We start from the raw sequence: 16,211 nt of genomic DNA, 5'->3' as shown, positions 1-16,211 counted from the left end.
CCCCGCTCGCCCTTAAATCCCCTCCCCCACCCTCCTTATCTCCCCCACGAAACCCTCTCCCTCGATCCCGCTTTCCGCCCTTCGATCTCTCTCCCCCCCTATGAATCGGAGGATCCGGAGCCCGAACCCCTCGCCCTCGTCCTCCCGGATCGAGGAGCGGCTCCACCGCTTCTTGAAGCCTGGCGCCCTCGCCCGCCTCAGGGACTCCAGGATTAGCAACGCCAGATCCCCCCGATCTGCCGCCCTCCCCCGCCTCTCGCCCCCCTCCTCCCCCTCCCTCGGGCCGCCGCCGCCCGCCGCCGCTCAGATCGAAGGGCTCCTCCCTTGCTTTGCGGCTAGGACCCGCGGCCCGCGGTTCGTCCAGCGGAAGAAGCTCGCCGCCGCCAAGTCCTTCATCTACGCCCCCTCGAGCCCGGAGCTCCCCGATCCCTTCTTGGACGCCTTCGGCGTGGATCTGGTCGCCGCGCACTGAGCTGGGGAGGAACCTGTTGGGGTTCTGATTGTGCGTAGATCTGTGTAATCTTTCCCCTCTAATTGTTTGGTTCTGACAGATCGGGACCTAATAACACCGAGAGTCTAACTTCTCCCTGTGAGTTGGGGTTAGGTTTTTCTTCTTTCTTAGAAGCATTCGAAACCGGATTCTGTGCAGATCTGACGTTGGAAATGCGAAACATGTTTCCTTAGAAAAATACACAACCTTTGTTCTCTCCATAATCCATAGGCGGATCTCTCTGTATGATAGTTTCGGTTCTCATCATGTTTGCTGGAAACTGTGAATCATCACTATTCTTTTTCCGGAACATTGATCTGCAATGTTGGGACAATTTGAGCAAGTAGCAGCGGTGCCTAAATGCTTATTAATTGCTTATGTGCTTCACAGGAATGCTAATTATTGCTCTTGTTGGCTGCTCTTTGAACTGGACTTCATTACTCATCGGTCTTGTTTGACTGTTAACACACTTTTTGTAGGACAATGATTGGCTAGATGATGTGTTTACTCATAAAGACTCAACGGAAGCTGCCATCTCTGATAAGTAAGACCCACTTCATACTAAGCAAAGTTCCTGTTGCATTGTTATTATTCTGCCCTCCTCACAATGTAAATAAAACTATCAGTTAATTGCAAGTTTTATTGTGATTATTTGTCTTATGTTACTGCAAGTTTTATAGTAATTTTAGACATCTGTTTAACAGAAGCCCATGCCATAGCATCAGTCTGCTTGTGAGAAAAAACGAGTTGAATTCTGTGAGCAAATGTTGTTGGTGTTAAATATTATTAGGCTCTTCAATACTTTTTATCTACAAGTACTTCTTGCTCCATAAGAAAGAGTTCTTTTTGCTTATTTGTTAAATCTCATGGATGTTGTGGGATTGTTTGATGAGATGAATGTTCTTGAATTGTTTGGTCAGGGGTTTAAGATGCAACTTCATATCTTATTCTGAGGATTGTGTTGCTAGCTGTACCACACTGCTACTTTGTGAATGGAATGTGCAAGGTCATGTGGGATCTTAATAGTGATTGTGGCTTCCATGTGTGTTTAACATATTTATTGTGATTGATTAATATCTAACTTTGAATGCCACTATGTAATTGGAATATGCAAGTTCATCTAGGCTCTTAGTTATGACTGTGGTGTCAGCTTTGAAAGCCACTTCTTTGCTGTGGTGTCAATGCATGTTGGAATATTTATCCACTTGTTGGATGTCAACATTGAAATCCATGCGTTAATTGATTACGAATCATACAGAAGTGTCTGAAATGGGACATCATTTAATTTTATTTATTGCGAACAATTCTTAATATCAGCATCTTATCTTACTCAAGAAGTCTTGCTTTTAAAAGATATTGCACTATTGACAAATACAGATTACAGAAATGACTTTGTAGTGCAATTAATGTGATTAATCAAGGGTTATTCTCATCTGATTATATATTATAGCTGGTTTTCTTTTCCCTTTTCTACTGGGTATTGTAAATTTAGTCATGTAGTTTATTTGTTCTTTTATGTGAACTACCTACCGGAATATAATTTTGACAGGAGTCTTCTGCCAACAAGTTTTGGAATACTTTCTTCTATCTATTGCTTTGTGCTATCATGTTCTTGTTCCAGTTTCCAAACATTCTTGAAAAAAAAAACAAAAATGTATAATGCTTGATGTTCTAACAATTGTTCTCATTGTTTAGAATCTTTACTATCAATCTATGCGACCAAACTTGCTTGATTTGAAGTGGCATCTGCTTTATTGCTGATCTATTGTTTTCTTTGTGCTTTCTTGTTAATCCAACTCTCTAGTATTGTAACATACTATGCATGACAACTTCTCTCTGTAGCTCGCTTATCATGCCTATGCAATATTCTTGTGTTGAGTGGCCCCATGGTTCTTGTAGTGGATCTGTTGTGCATGACAAATTCTTTCAGAAAAAAAGATTCTATTAAGTTTCTTGAGTGAGTATAGTGTAGAGCAGTGAAGTACGGGCAAGATTTTATCTCTTGACTGCTATTTCCAACTTCCTTCTACCATTCAACTTGCAACAAGCTCTTACCTGTACTTTCACCCTTGTGTTTTCATTTTAAGTGAGTTTTGGTTCATGGTTGTGCAAGTGATCTTCCTAAATGAACATGTTCATAATGAACTGTCTTACCTTTTGAGATACTGTTAGCATTGTAATCTGGCTTGTAATGATTATTTTTAACTTTGGGTAACTCCTTTCTTATGGAGTTCATATCTGAGTAAGGTTTCCATTTTTTTGTATCTTGACTTGCTTATAAATCTTGCAAACAAGACTTGGCTACATAAATGGTTTACATGCCTAGATTCCCAAATTGTTCCTCAGTTTTGGTTGGCCTATGGCATCTATAACACCTACATTGGCTTAAGTCCATGTGGTTTGGCATGTTTCCTAGGGAGCAAATTATAGATCAACAAATTATCTTAGTACACAAATCCAGTGGTTCAATAATACACCGCAGAAAAATATGTCTGTGCTGTGCATATTTTGTCACTACTAATTACTTAGTGTTCCTTCAAAGCCCAAATATATCTTTGCTACAGTTGACTGTATATACATTGTGCTACTGCAGTTTATCTGATGAAATTTATTGGTTGCTTCACAGAGCCATTTGTAGTCTCATAGGTATATATGGCGTCTGATTAATCTGCATACAATGATCATTCTATAAAGACTAACAATATATATATATTTATATATTTCAGGATCATTAACTTGGAAGAAAAGGTAGTCTATGATTAAACTGCATGACATTTTATACAGACTAGACTGAGAAGACGGTCTATAAAGACTTTGTTGAATCTGTTGCAATCGTTTTATTGCAGACACCAGTAACAGAACTGAAGCTAAACCATACTACCAGACCAGCAGTTAGAAGGAGCCATAGCCATAGTTGAAGCCACCGTGAGGAGGAATCACCATGCTCCCCTCGGCAGTAGGGACGAAGCCACTGCCACCGGCGTCTCCGGCCATGACAAGGCTCCTCGTCTGCGCCTCGAACACCAGCTGATCCACCCTCCGGGCGGCGTCCCACCGCAGGCTCTCGAGCGAGCCCTGCAGCTGCTCGAGCTCCGCCAGCCCGAGCTCCTCCACGTTGGCGTTTAGCAGGTGGGCCGCGGCGCCCCGCTGTCCCCTCAGCGCGGCCTCCAGCGCCTCCCGCCTCCGCCTCTCCGCCTCGAGCCGCTCGGTCAGCTCCGAGTACTGCCGGTCAAGCTCGTGCACCGCGGACGCCCGCGCGGGGACGAGCATGCGGCGGTCGGCGGAAGCGGCCGCCGCGTGGGGAGGGAGAGGGAGAGGGTGAGGGTGAGGAGGCGGAGCCGGCGCGGGGCCGAGGGAGAGGAAGCGGTCGACAATGGAGTCGACGGAGGGGTGGCCGAAGGAGAAGGGCTTGCCGGCGGGGGAGAAGACGATGAGGGCGAGCTCGGCGCCGCAGAGGACGGAGAGCTCGTTGGCCTTCTTGAATAGGCCGGCGCGGCGCTTGGAGAAGCAGACCTGCCGCGCCTCCTCGCTCTCGATGCGCTTGATCTCGATCTTCTGGCGCCCCATGCTCGTCTTCCTCTTTCTTGGCATCATCATCCGAAGCCAAGCAAAGCGAAACCAACCAAGAGAGAAAGAGAGAGAGAGAGAGAGAGAGGGGTACGTATATATACACGTGCATACTTGGATGGTAGCACAAAACGGTAATGCGGGGGGAAAGTATCAATCAATGCGATTTAGTGGAGTAGCTGTCAATTACAATCAAATCAATTAATAATAATAATCAACCAATAATACGGTGGGATTTCCAAATCAGGAGCGGATTCCTCATTACTGATGAGCTTACTATCATTAGTAAGTAGTGTTCATTAGTTAAACCAGTCCTTCAAAATTCATCCCGATGACATCTCCAACTTTCGATCTTTCGAAGGTGATGGTACGTATTAGGTATCAATGGTCGGATGAGGTATTAGATCCTCGATATTTGGATAGCAAACTTAATAGATCACTATTATACTAACTAACATTGTAGGTGTTTCATACGCGTCTCATAAATCCAAATTACAAACTGACAATACCATATGCATCATTTTGTCATCTGACTATTTAAAAGGCAATAGGCATGGCTCCTTATCGAATATGTTTGTTTAAGTTGGGCTCAATCCATTGTTGTGAAGCTTCATCTCAGCCTAGATTGGATGGCCCCCAAATAACACAGCTCCCTTAGCCCTATGTTTGTTTGTTTTTTTTTCTTTCTTTCTAGATTATTTAAGCAAATATGGGTTACTTGAAGGTGTTAGTAAATTTAGAGGTTAATTATATATTAGTTTTTATAATTAGTTATATTTAACATCTCGATCTTTATATTTTCAAAAGTTACATTAGGATTCCTATAGCCAGTGAAACATTAAAATCCCGGTTAAAAATATAATTTTATATTTTATTTTTGTAAATATAGAGATCTCAATATAACTTTTGAAAATATACAGATCGAAATACTAAAGATATCTAATTACATTGGTAATACATAATTAGTCTTATATTTAGGTAGTAAAGATATTGATAATTTAAAATAAGGTCTTAGGCTTGAATCCCGTCTTTATTATTTATCGTTTATAAAAAAAACATATTTATTTATATATTTTGAATGAATAAATATAATTTTAATAAAAATAATATTAAATATAGAGAATAGAAAATAGAGTCAATAGGGACAAATGACAAGGAAAAGAAACACCATTAAATTGGCGGTGAGTTCATGTAACTTTACTCGTACTACGGGTTAATTTTTAATCTTACAATATTTTTCATTTAATCACTTTCTTATTTTTGTACTCCTTGAGCTTAAATAAAATGTAGTGTGTTTCAATGTTCCCACAAATTTCACTACGTTAGTTTGGAACTCAATTCAGTGTTTGGGATTTGAACTCACTCAAAATTCAACTTGGATATATGCTTTCTCGTTGGTGCTCATTTGAATTATGCTTTAATAACTATTTGAATTTAATTTAAATGGACCAAGAGAGAGACAAAAGAAAAGAAAATTAGTTTTACATATTTATCCTTCAACATTTTTATATTTCTCATGAAACCCTAAAAAAATATAAACTTTTAAAATTGCTAACGTCCATTCCGTAGACTCAAACTAACTACAACCAATCCTTGTTATTATTAGATTAAAAAAAATAAAATTTTAAATAATTAACACTCACGTCATCATCGTCGTCGTCATCGTCATCGCTATCACTCGACATAGTTCACCAACTATCATAAAGTTTGACTTCTTGGAACAATTTTTTTTAATGATCTTTTTCATGTACAGATATATTATTAATGATGTCATGTGTCATCTTTGATTATTTCATTAAAGAACTATATGACGTTTTTTTTAAGACACTATGTAAGTTTTTTTAAATTTATTTATTAATATAAGTGAATTAATCCATAAGCTTAACTCAAGACATCATCTTATTTATATTCTCCATCATGTATGAGTAAGAGATGCCTAAAAAAAAAAGAAGTTAAATCGATAATACATATCTTAATATTTTTGTCAATACTATTGCGTATAAACACTTAAAAGTTATGGGACATCAGATGATGCAAACATTGAAGTGGATGTGCAGTGCTCACTATCAACTGCCTAACATTATGCTGACCGCATGGATAGATGTCTTGTCAATCCACCATGCAATTATCCACACGAGGAGAGAGAGAGAGAGAGAGAGAGAGAGAGAGAGAGAGAGAGAGAGAGAGAGTCGTAACTATCATGCAATTATCCATGCATGGATAGATGTCTATCATTCAACCATTACCAACATGGAATTCTGATTTGATGCCTATTAAGTTGACTAAGTAACAATCCTTAACTAAAAACTAAAAATTCTCCCCCACAAGTCTCCTAAATCTATTCCAACACATCCATCTTTTGCGAATCCTAATTCTCCATAAAAAAAAACAATTCAAACTATTTTTCTTCTTTTATTATCCATCTAAGACGTGGCACTTTGGAGTCTTCTGCTTTAAAATGATTCACGACATTTGCCTTCGTCACTCGTGACATGGGAGCAGGAAGAATCCAACCCACCATCCCAAAGCAATCCATTATTGTGATTCGTGTTTGAATGATCTCAACATCTTTTCTGTGGTATTATACACCAAAGTTTGATCCTAACATAATTTTATGTGATATTGTATTCGACCCCATCCCATTGTTTAACAACGGGGAGCAAACTCATTCATCAGATTCGAGTCACCCATTTAGAGGAATACATGACATGATGTGACATATGAATCTCCATCGATTTATGATCTGTCGTTACGTAATCATAAATCACATTGATGATTATTTAAACAGAAAAAAAGGGAGAAACAATAATTATTTTGTCGCTAATTCATTGTGTTCGGCCATAAAAAGCCTTGTGGTGATACGTAGAACATGTTTTTGTTTTCTGTTTTTTTCTTTTGGTTTCCCGATGGGTGACACCGAGCCTAGAAAGTGTTTTATTTTCAGGTGAGTTGTACTTGGGTACTCACAACACGCTGTGAGAAGTTGCTCGATTTGATCTCAAGGAAAGGAATGCATATGAGGATGATGATAGAACATGCTTCGGTGTCAAGTCATTTCATAATCGTAATCGTCCGAGAACACTCCACACATAAATAATAGAAAATAAGAGTTCACAACACGAGGTTGTGTTGCAGAAATAAAATATCTGAGATCGCATTTGTTCTCAAGTTTGGCCCTTTCTTTAGTTTTAGCAACATCTTATTATTTTATTTTTACTCCATGAATAATAAATCACAATGAATCGAAGTTTTTATTACGTATGATTATGATAAACTCTACTCGATAATTATATCATATAATATTAAAATATTAAAATATTTATTTTTATAAAAATAATCTTAATATTATAACATCGAAAGTGGATAATCATAAGTGTACTCGCTCGTAAACAACTCAAATATTTCAAAATAAAAATTTAAAATAAAAAATATTTTTTAATAAAATATTGAAAAATATATCCGACTATTATATCATAATAGTGATTTGGATTGAGGTGTCGATCAAAGACTAATCTTCTCCAATCGACCAATAATAATATTGCATTTACGTCGCCGTCTACAGTACTTGAGACAGAGAAAATATTCGATATATGGTGTCCTTTGCATTTATGATCTCCACCTCCAACCAATCTGGAGTTCTTCTTCGTCTTCGTCTTCGTCTTCTTCTTCTTCGTCATGTTTTGTGTATGGTTTTCGTTAATCTTCTCCAAGAAAAATCAACGTCCATAGAACTAACTGCTTGTACTGTCTGCCACTCCAAACATGGTGGAACAGTAACATTGGAAAGCCTCGAGAACACGCAAGTGGACAGGACATGCAGGAAACCAAAGCTGCGAGGAGAGCTACATGTAGCAGCAACATAGCCATTAAAGAACCTTAAAGCAAGCGCCCCTCCTTCCTACTTGTCCCACACACGAGGAACTCGTGCTCTCTCTCTCTCTCTCTATCTCTGTCTCTCGATCTATAAAGGACTGTGTGGGGAGGCGTACCAGCCCTCTTATCGGCGACCGTTGATCCTTTCGCCATGACCGCCACCGATCTGCTGCTGCTGTTCGTATCGCTAGGCAGCGTCGACCGCTGTGACACCGAGCTCAGCCTCAGCCTGAGCCTGAGCCCCGGTGGCGTGTATCATCACGGCTCCGACGTATCTGCCGGTTCCAGCAGGTACCTACCCGTACGTTCACGTTCGCTCTGCCTTCGAGCTTGTTGTTTCGGCGCCATGGTTCTTCTCGTGTTTGCAGGAGCGCGGAGGAGAAGGCAGCAGCGCAGCAGCCGATCACCATATTCTACAACGGCCAGATGTGCGTCTGCGACGTCACGGAGGTTCAGGTAGGTCTTCGACAGTCGGAGCGACCCGAGACGGCGGAGCTCACCACCGAGAGGTGTCGTGTTGCATGCAGGCGAGGGCGATCATAAGCGCGGCCGAGCGAGAGACGGAGGACGCCGAGGCGAAGAAGCAGAGCGATCGGAGACCCGACTCCTCCTCCCCCCTCCCTCCTCCACCTGCACCGGCGCCGCCGCGGGTGCTGAACCGAAGCCTGTCGATGAAGCGGTCGCTGCAGAGGTTTCTGCAGAACAGGAAGACGAGGGCGGTCGACTCCTCCCCCCCTTACGACGGTGCAGCAGTCTAGACTTCGTCTCAAGGAAGCGTACGGTGTTCGCCGGTCAGCGACGGCCAACTCTCGAGCATCAAAGGAACCAATTGGAATGGATCCAAATGCTAATTCCGGCGAAATTGGCCGAAATATTTCCCATGTAGTTCGATTGTGATGATACGACTGTAATATGTGCACCGAACACACTGTAGATTATGGATGAAATCGACTCTTAAATCGATTGAAATCCTTTCAATCCGAGCTCGATTCGAGCCCGATCCCACACATCCGGTTCGATCGGGTTCGGGTCGGTTAAATAGAGCCCGATCTAATTATAACCGTTGGATTCGAATCAGGCACGTATGAGACACACGGGGGTGTATCGGGGGTTTTGGAGCGTGCGGCCTTCGACTGAAGCCGATAAGGCGTTCGTTCCCTCTTCTCCCTCTCGGCGCCTCTGTCCCTCTCGCCCGCTCGTTGGCGAGCATTAATGGAAGCAATCGGGTCTCGTTCTTTGCTCTCGTTCTCGTGTAATCTTTGGTAAGCTCCCTGTGTTTTCCATTCAGAACGATTTGGCAACCCACGGCTTGTTGCGGAGTTCTTGGTCAGCGAGATTCGTGATCGATTCGACTTGTGTATTAGACGAACCGTAGTCTATGTTTCTGATGGAGTTGGGTTTTCCGTGAAAATAACCATTTTTTGTTCGAGGTCGCGTGGTGGTGTTTCATACTGGAAGCCAGTAGTTCTTTCTTACTTTCTTTTCGTTTTGATTTAATTTGTTTCAAGGTTCATTCTTATTCGCTGATGGTTTGTTTTGGTTATATGGACAGCACTTTCCCTTACATGTTGAGCTTTGTAACGATCTATTGGATTTATCGTAGATAAATGGAATAGATTTCCCAATCCCTTTAAAAGTTCTTTGACCTAAAAGTTATTTTTTTGGTATAATCTCTTGGATTGTTATAGAAAAATGGAAGTTGTTTTCCTTTAGCCGAAGTTAAAATCTTAACTTGATTTTGTTCCTTTGTTTCTGTAAATAATATTAGTTTGTTATAATAAAAGTTCATTTTTTGTTTTCTTCGTGTCTCTAGCAAAACAAAGGTACTTGTGATTGGGAGTTTTCGTCCTCTGGATGTCAAGACCAAAAGAAGTTTTGAGATAGTTTGTCATGCCATGTTGACACCGAGAAAGTTCATGCAGAGGAGGAAGAAGGTGGAAATTTTTAAGGATGCCGCTGATGAAGCTGAGCAGAAAAATTGGAGGAAGTTGATGAAGGAGATAGAAGAATTAGGTTCAGCTGTGCCGATATTGAAAACCCAGAGGGCTAAAATGGATGCACTTCCTAGAGATCTTGTTCTCGGTACCCTTGTAAGATTTAAGCAGCTAAAGAAATGGGGCCTTGTCAGTGAGGTATTGGTCTTTCCACCACATTTCACAGAAAATAATTATTATCATTTTCTGTTCTCCTTGGAGTGGATTTATGATGTCTTATATATATATATATATATATTATTTTTGTTATTTAATTTGCTCTAAAATGAATAATAAGCTACACTTCAGTTGCAAGAACTCTATTAACATCATTTTGAGGTGTATTGTGTGCGATATGATTGTTTATCTTTTAGATGACTTAGAGGGACTACTATTATGTATATGTCTTTACTCAATTATTGGAATCTGAACTGCATCCGTGATCCATTCTGAATCTTTCATGTTCACAAACCCTCATGTCAGATTCTAGAATGGCTTAGAAGTCAACACTGGTGGGATTTCAGTGAGATGGATTTTTTGATGCTTATTACAGCTTATGGGAAGCTAGGAGATTTCAACAGAGCAGAGAGAGTTCTAAAGTATATGAACAAGAAAGGTTACTCTCCTAGTGTGATTTCTCATACTGCCTTGATGGAAGCATATGGGAGAGCTCGTCAGTTCAGCAAAGCCGAAGCAATATTCCGTCGGATGCAGTCAGCAGGCCCTGATCCATCACCAGTGACATATCAAATAATTCTTAAAACTTTTGTTGAGGTGAGTTTTTGTTTACTTAAATTATATAATTCATACTTCTTACGTGAGTTCAATCAGTTTTTGTTGGCATGTCTATCTAATTTTATAGACAATCAGGGTTAATTTTATAGGCAATCAAGTTTACAACCTGTAATTAGTAGCAGCAATTAAGTGATACTACCAACCATGTGGTCACAAATTCATTAAAATATATCCAGTTTACGGTGAGCTTGTATGAGTCAAGCTGACATGGTGAAATTGAATTGCTGAATTTGTGAGGGTTCAAGTTCAATAAATGGGATTAATTTGGTTTAACCTTTTATGTTGTGTTGTGATCAGGTAGATAGGTCAAAAATCTGTTTCATCATGTCATACTTGTTGGTTTCTGGTGTGTGTAAAGGGTGGGTAACTCACATGATCCTTGTCCTGATCTGACCCAATTAGACTTTTTTTTTATTAATCTGGTATGCTGAATAGTCATGTTACCTGTATCAAGGTGGTTCAGTTAAGATTTTAAGTCTCGATGCGATTATTAAGCAGGTCAAATTTGTGCTAATTTTATTATGCTATATGCATATACATTAATTACTACCTTCATCTGAAATACAAGAAGTGAGTTCTTTTTTTGTTCTAAACATTATTGTTCAACTTTAAATCAGTTGGGCTAGGCTTGTAAGTTCAATGAATGAAGACTTTGGCCTTTGTTTCTGGGACAAATTAAAGAAAGCATTTCTTCTACATGCAAAAGTTAACATTCCAAATTTACATGAGAAATATTCTATCACATTTGTCTTTTAACAACTGGAATCGGTGTGAATATTTTTTATTAGGAGCATGTTGATACTAGTCAACCCAAAAATGTATGAGTTTTAGTTGCTTTGCACAAATATGAAAACTGTTGATTGCTTGGTTCACTGTTACCAGTATATATTTCTCATGATCGTAATATTCAATTGTTGTCTTGTTATACTCATATAATTTCTTCCTATTCATGCATATTAATTTACCTAATATCCATGTTTAAGTTGAAATAACAAGACTTCCATTATTCTTCCACCAATCTTCTCTGTGTGTAATTTAAGACATGCCTTGCCATGATATATGATTCTCTTAAATGATTAAATGTTATTTTAGCATGACAAAAAAGTGTCTGTATAAAGTACTGTTTTCTCTATATTCTGGGAGGAAAATTAAAAGGATTTCAAGATCCAATTCCACTTGAACAGCACCTAAAAGAAACAAATGTGAATTACCAACAATGTTAAGTTTGATGCTTTCAACAGTTTTCTTGTATGAATTTGATGTATTGGAGTGGAAGAAATATCGAGTTACATAACATCTGCACATGGATTTTGTCATTTAAAATCCATGCATCGGGATGTTATATCTGTGATCCTGAATGTTGTTAACTTGGAGTATGCCATATATGAAATTGGATTGTCATAACATATGCTAATGGATGGCAGGGTGACATGTTTAAGGAAGCTGAATCTGTTTTTGAAAGCCTTTTAAATGAAGAAAGATCTTCTTTTAAGCCAGACCAAAAAATGTTCCATATGATGATTTACATGTATAAGAAAGCTGGGAATTATGACCAAGCCCGTAGGACATTTGCACTGATGGATGAGAGAAGAATCCCCCAATCTACTGTGACATATAATAGCCTGATGTCATTCGAAACAGATTACAAGGAGGTCTCAAGAATCTATGACAAGGTACATTACATATATTCTGCCTGCCTTTTCTTTTATCTTTTCAGATATCCTTGTGTAGCTGATCTTCAGCCTGTATGCTATTTTATATTCGGCCATTTATCAAGGTTAGCCAATGGTCATCAAACTGCACCGAAATTAGCTTTGAAAGTAGCTAATCATGCTTTTTTTTTTCAAAAATCAAGCAAAATTTGAATGTACCACTTGTCAATGTCCAAGTAAGATATTAATTAGTGAAAGTCTTATACAGAAACATATATAGCTGGATATATGCAAGTACAGAGCAAATATATCAAATGAAAGAAGAAAATGTAAGGATAATAAGCAAGATTTATTTCCACAGGAACAAGGTTTCCTCAAAATTTTCTGCCTTAAAAATTTTCTCCTTTCTGTGATGGCCTTGGATTTGCCGTCTTTTTTACTAGTGAAATATTTTCAAGGATGAATTCTTTATGACGATTACCGTAATGGCATAGCCAAATAACAAATGATCTACTTTATTGGTTGCTAGTACTTAATATTTTTTTTCATGTGATGAGAATAATGGAAATTCATAATAGAAAATATATTAGCTTATTCACACCCTGCAACAAACATGTGATTACATTCTAGCATGTTTCAATTTATATTGCGATCATCACTGAAATTCTAAAAGTAATATCCCATCCAGATGCAAAGAGCTGGAGTCAAACCAGATGTCGTTAGCTATGCATTGCTTATCAGTGCTTATGGAAAGGCCAGAAGAGAACAAGAAGCATTGGCCGTTTTCGAGGAAATGCTTGATGCTGGTGTCAGGTGATCATTTTTCTTTTGTGGTTATTGTATTTCCAAATTTTATGAACTTTTTTCTCAGGTTAATTGATATGTTATCTATATAATTATCATTTTTAATTATTAAAATATCAGTTCATAATCCTGGTTATCAATACTCAAAATCAAAGTCTTCTGGATTCAATAGGTTGAATCTTCTTCCTTGATGAAGGCATTATTGGGCACCATGGTAAGGTTGTCAAATACTGAGTCACAAAAATAACTTATCCGCAATAAGGAAAAGCTCCACATATTGGACTTAGCGAGAGCCTTGTCCACTGGGCCCCTTATAGTTTTTCTTGATTGATAAGTTTTGTACTTGTTATTGAAATAAAGTAGTTTAACTGATTAATGATTTGGTGTCATGCATGACTAGTTTGATTGGTTGTAGATAGAAGTAATCATAGTAGAAGTAAATGAATAAAAGGATAGCTGAACTTCCAGTGGAAGTCTGTAAATGACTAGTTTGCTCACAAGAAAGTCTTCTTCCATTATCGTCCTTGCTAGATAAGTAAAGGATAAGAAAAAAAAATCATTTTGATTTGTATTCTTAAAACATTTATCACATTTATATTGACTTTAGTTTGTCCAAAGCCAGTGACTAAATGATGACTATTGGTACTATTATGATTATAAATTATATGACTTGGAACCTTCTGGTGGTCACAACAATCCCTGCGGAAGTGTCCAGAGTATCAGAAGTCAGACAGAAACCACAAGTTGTTAGTCCATGATGGACAGTGCACTCTGAAGGCAAACGGTGATTAATTAATGATCAAAGGATGAAAGGAATTTATTTGATTGTACACCTTCTCAAATATCTGTTGGCTATAATGGAATTCTCTCTGGGACGAACAATGTGTGCATGTTGAATGGCTTGGCATTTAGTGGTGGAGCAAAAGGCTACGGATTGGCTATAGGGTGCATTAAAATGTGGGTGATGATGTGCCTGAATTTTGAATGAGATGTTTCTTTGTTGTTTATTGGAGTTATTTTGTAAAACATCAGCCACGCATATCCTGTTTGTCCTATATTTCATATTGGCAGTTGATCCTTTTGTTTTTTTTTTTTCAGGCCAACACGGAAAGCATATAACATCTTGCTTGATGCATTCGCAATCTCTGGAATGGTAGATGAAGCTCGGACAGTGTTCAAGAGTATGAGAAGAGACAAGTATAACCTTTTCCCTTCTCTGTAACTTATCACAGAAATATAGCTACATAGATTGTATTACTAATGTCTTTATAAAATATTGCAGGTATGAACCTGACTTATGTTCCTATTCAACAATGCTATCTGCTTATGTCAATGCATCTGATATGGATGGAGCTGAGAAGTTTTTCCGTCGTATTAAGGAAGATGGTTTGAAACCCAACGTTGTTGTCTATGGGACACTGATGAAAGGTTATGCAAAATTGAATAATCTTGAGAAAGTAATGCGTGTATATGAGAGAATGCGTTTGCAAGGTGTTGAAGCCAATCAGACCATCTATACAACAATCATGGATGCCCATGGCAAAAACTCTGATTTCGGAAGCTCTGTAATCTGGTTTAAAGAGATGAGTGCCCATGGACTCCCACCTGATCAGAAGGCAAAAAACATCCTTCTATCTTTGGCCAAGACACCAGAGGAACAGAAGGAAGCCAACGAGCTGGTGGGAAATCCTTCTGTTAGTTTACATGATTCACCAAAGGACAGTCAGATCACTGAGTTTGTCGGTGATGATGAGCATGGAGAGCAGCTGAAGTGTGCAAAAACAACCAATTCTGGAAGAGACCTAGCTGCTTTTGGTCACTTGGTAGTAAATGCAAGCAAGTTTACTGATCTTGGCAATAATGATGACAATGATTATGATGACGATGATGTCGAGGAGGACGAGTACGAGGAAGAGAAGGAAGAGGAGCATACTGATTTCATTATGAGTTCTAGCGTACGACTTTGAAGTAAGAATCACACATTATTCGTGGACTACCTTTCTTCAAGGCTTCTACATCCGTGATCAAACTTTGCTTCGGTATTTAGGTTCCAGTGATTGTAATTGCATAGGGGTTATGACACTGTAAGCATCCTGGAGACCCTTCTCGATGCATGGAGCTCCATGTGACAATAAGCAAGCATCATGAATATTGTATCTCATCTCAAGCATTCATTGATGTCAAAATGTAAGCTGTTTATTCTTTGTCTATGTGCAATGAAACTTCTACAGGGATATAGCTGTGTCATATCACTGAGGTTGGTCCTCAAGCTCTGCTTGGATGTCCCTCTTTGGCGTAACTTCTGTTAAGTGAGATGATTGAAGGATATCAAATTGTTACACTTGATGTCATATCAGTGAAGCTTATGGGACCAGAAGCATTGTGTGCAATGTTCAACTGCGATCTCTTTGTTCGTAGACATAAAGGATGTCATCCATGCGATTTGTTTCATCATGAGTTAGTACTATGATGTTGGTAATCTATCAAAGAAGGATTGTAATTTTGGATAGAGTGGTGGCGATGGAGGAGAGAACACTGAAAGCAAGAACAATGAACTAAACCTCAGCTGATCCAACGAAGAGAGTTTGCACGTAAGGTTGCGATTTACATGTAAATCCTCAAAAGCCATGCCAAAACTACGAGAAAGACAACACGGGAAGAAGAAGAGGAAGAAGAAGGAAAAGAATGAAGGCAAGGCGCCGCAAGCGCTCGAAACCGAGAAGACAACACAGCCAAGCACCGTGAAGCCCCGATCGAGACCGCAGTCGACGTCTCGAATGGATCCGAGCAGTACTCTTCCTCCTGAATCGTGTCGAGCGCGGCCGCCGGGCGGGCTCGCCTCCTCGCGCCGGCCACGGGCCGCCACGGCGCCACCGCCGAGAACGGGGCCTTCGCCGACCGCGGAGCCCCTCGCGCCGCCTCGAAGAAGAAGGATGCCAACTGCACTCCGGCCATCTCCTCTCTTATGTTGCTTGGCTCGCGCTTGCGCTTGTGCTCCCGAGACTCCTACTGACTTGCTCTCCCACGAAGACGACGGGAGGATCTTTATAGCGACGT

The 16,211-nt window shown here is 39.6% G+C and overlaps 4 protein-coding genes across 4 annotated transcripts; 3 read left to right on the top strand and 1 right to left on the bottom strand.

The window, feature by feature from the left end:
* The first annotated feature begins 54 nt into the window (after positions 1-54).
* Positions 55-835, top strand: LOC103993615 (uncharacterized). The gene has a single exon (XM_009413745.3). It carries the CDS (start codon positions 101-103, stop codon positions 470-472), a length of 372 nt encoding a protein of 123 aa, XP_009412020.2. The 5' UTR covers positions 55-100; the 3' UTR covers positions 473-835.
* A 2,444-nt stretch (positions 836-3,279) lies between these two features.
* LOC135646040 (agamous-like MADS-box protein AGL62) lies at positions 3,280-4,194 on the bottom strand. Its single transcript, XM_065165126.1, has one exon. It carries the CDS (start codon positions 4,085-4,087, stop codon positions 3,383-3,385), a length of 705 nt encoding a protein of 234 aa, XP_065021198.1. The 5' UTR covers positions 4,088-4,194; the 3' UTR covers positions 3,280-3,382.
* Positions 4,195-7,938: 3,744 nt separating this feature from the next.
* LOC135646041 (protein TIFY 5A-like) lies at positions 7,939-8,908 on the top strand. The gene is made up of 3 exons (XM_065165127.1): positions 7,939-8,221; positions 8,299-8,386; positions 8,458-8,908. Exons 1-3 carry the CDS (start codon positions 8,082-8,084, stop codon positions 8,686-8,688), a joined length of 459 nt encoding a protein of 152 aa, XP_065021199.1. The 5' UTR covers positions 7,939-8,081; the 3' UTR covers positions 8,689-8,908.
* Positions 8,909-8,952: 44 nt separating this feature from the next.
* LOC103993616 (pentatricopeptide repeat-containing protein At3g59040) lies at positions 8,953-15,388 on the top strand. Its single transcript, XM_009413747.3, has 7 exons — positions 8,953-9,192; positions 9,744-10,062; positions 10,387-10,677; positions 12,123-12,371; positions 13,039-13,163; positions 14,253-14,351; positions 14,437-15,388. Exons 1-7 carry the CDS (start codon positions 9,143-9,145, stop codon positions 15,119-15,121), a joined length of 1,818 nt encoding a protein of 605 aa, XP_009412022.2. The 5' UTR covers positions 8,953-9,142; the 3' UTR covers positions 15,122-15,388.
* The last annotated feature ends 823 nt before the right edge of the window (positions 15,389-16,211 follow it).

This window comes from Musa acuminata, chromosome BXJ3-8, assembly GCF_036884655.1.
Source record: "Musa acuminata AAA Group cultivar baxijiao chromosome BXJ3-8, Cavendish_Baxijiao_AAA, whole genome shotgun sequence".
NCBI classification, from domain to species: Eukaryota; Viridiplantae; Streptophyta; class Magnoliopsida; order Zingiberales; family Musaceae; genus Musa; species Musa acuminata.
This window is presented reverse-complemented; position numbering and strand designations above follow the sequence as displayed.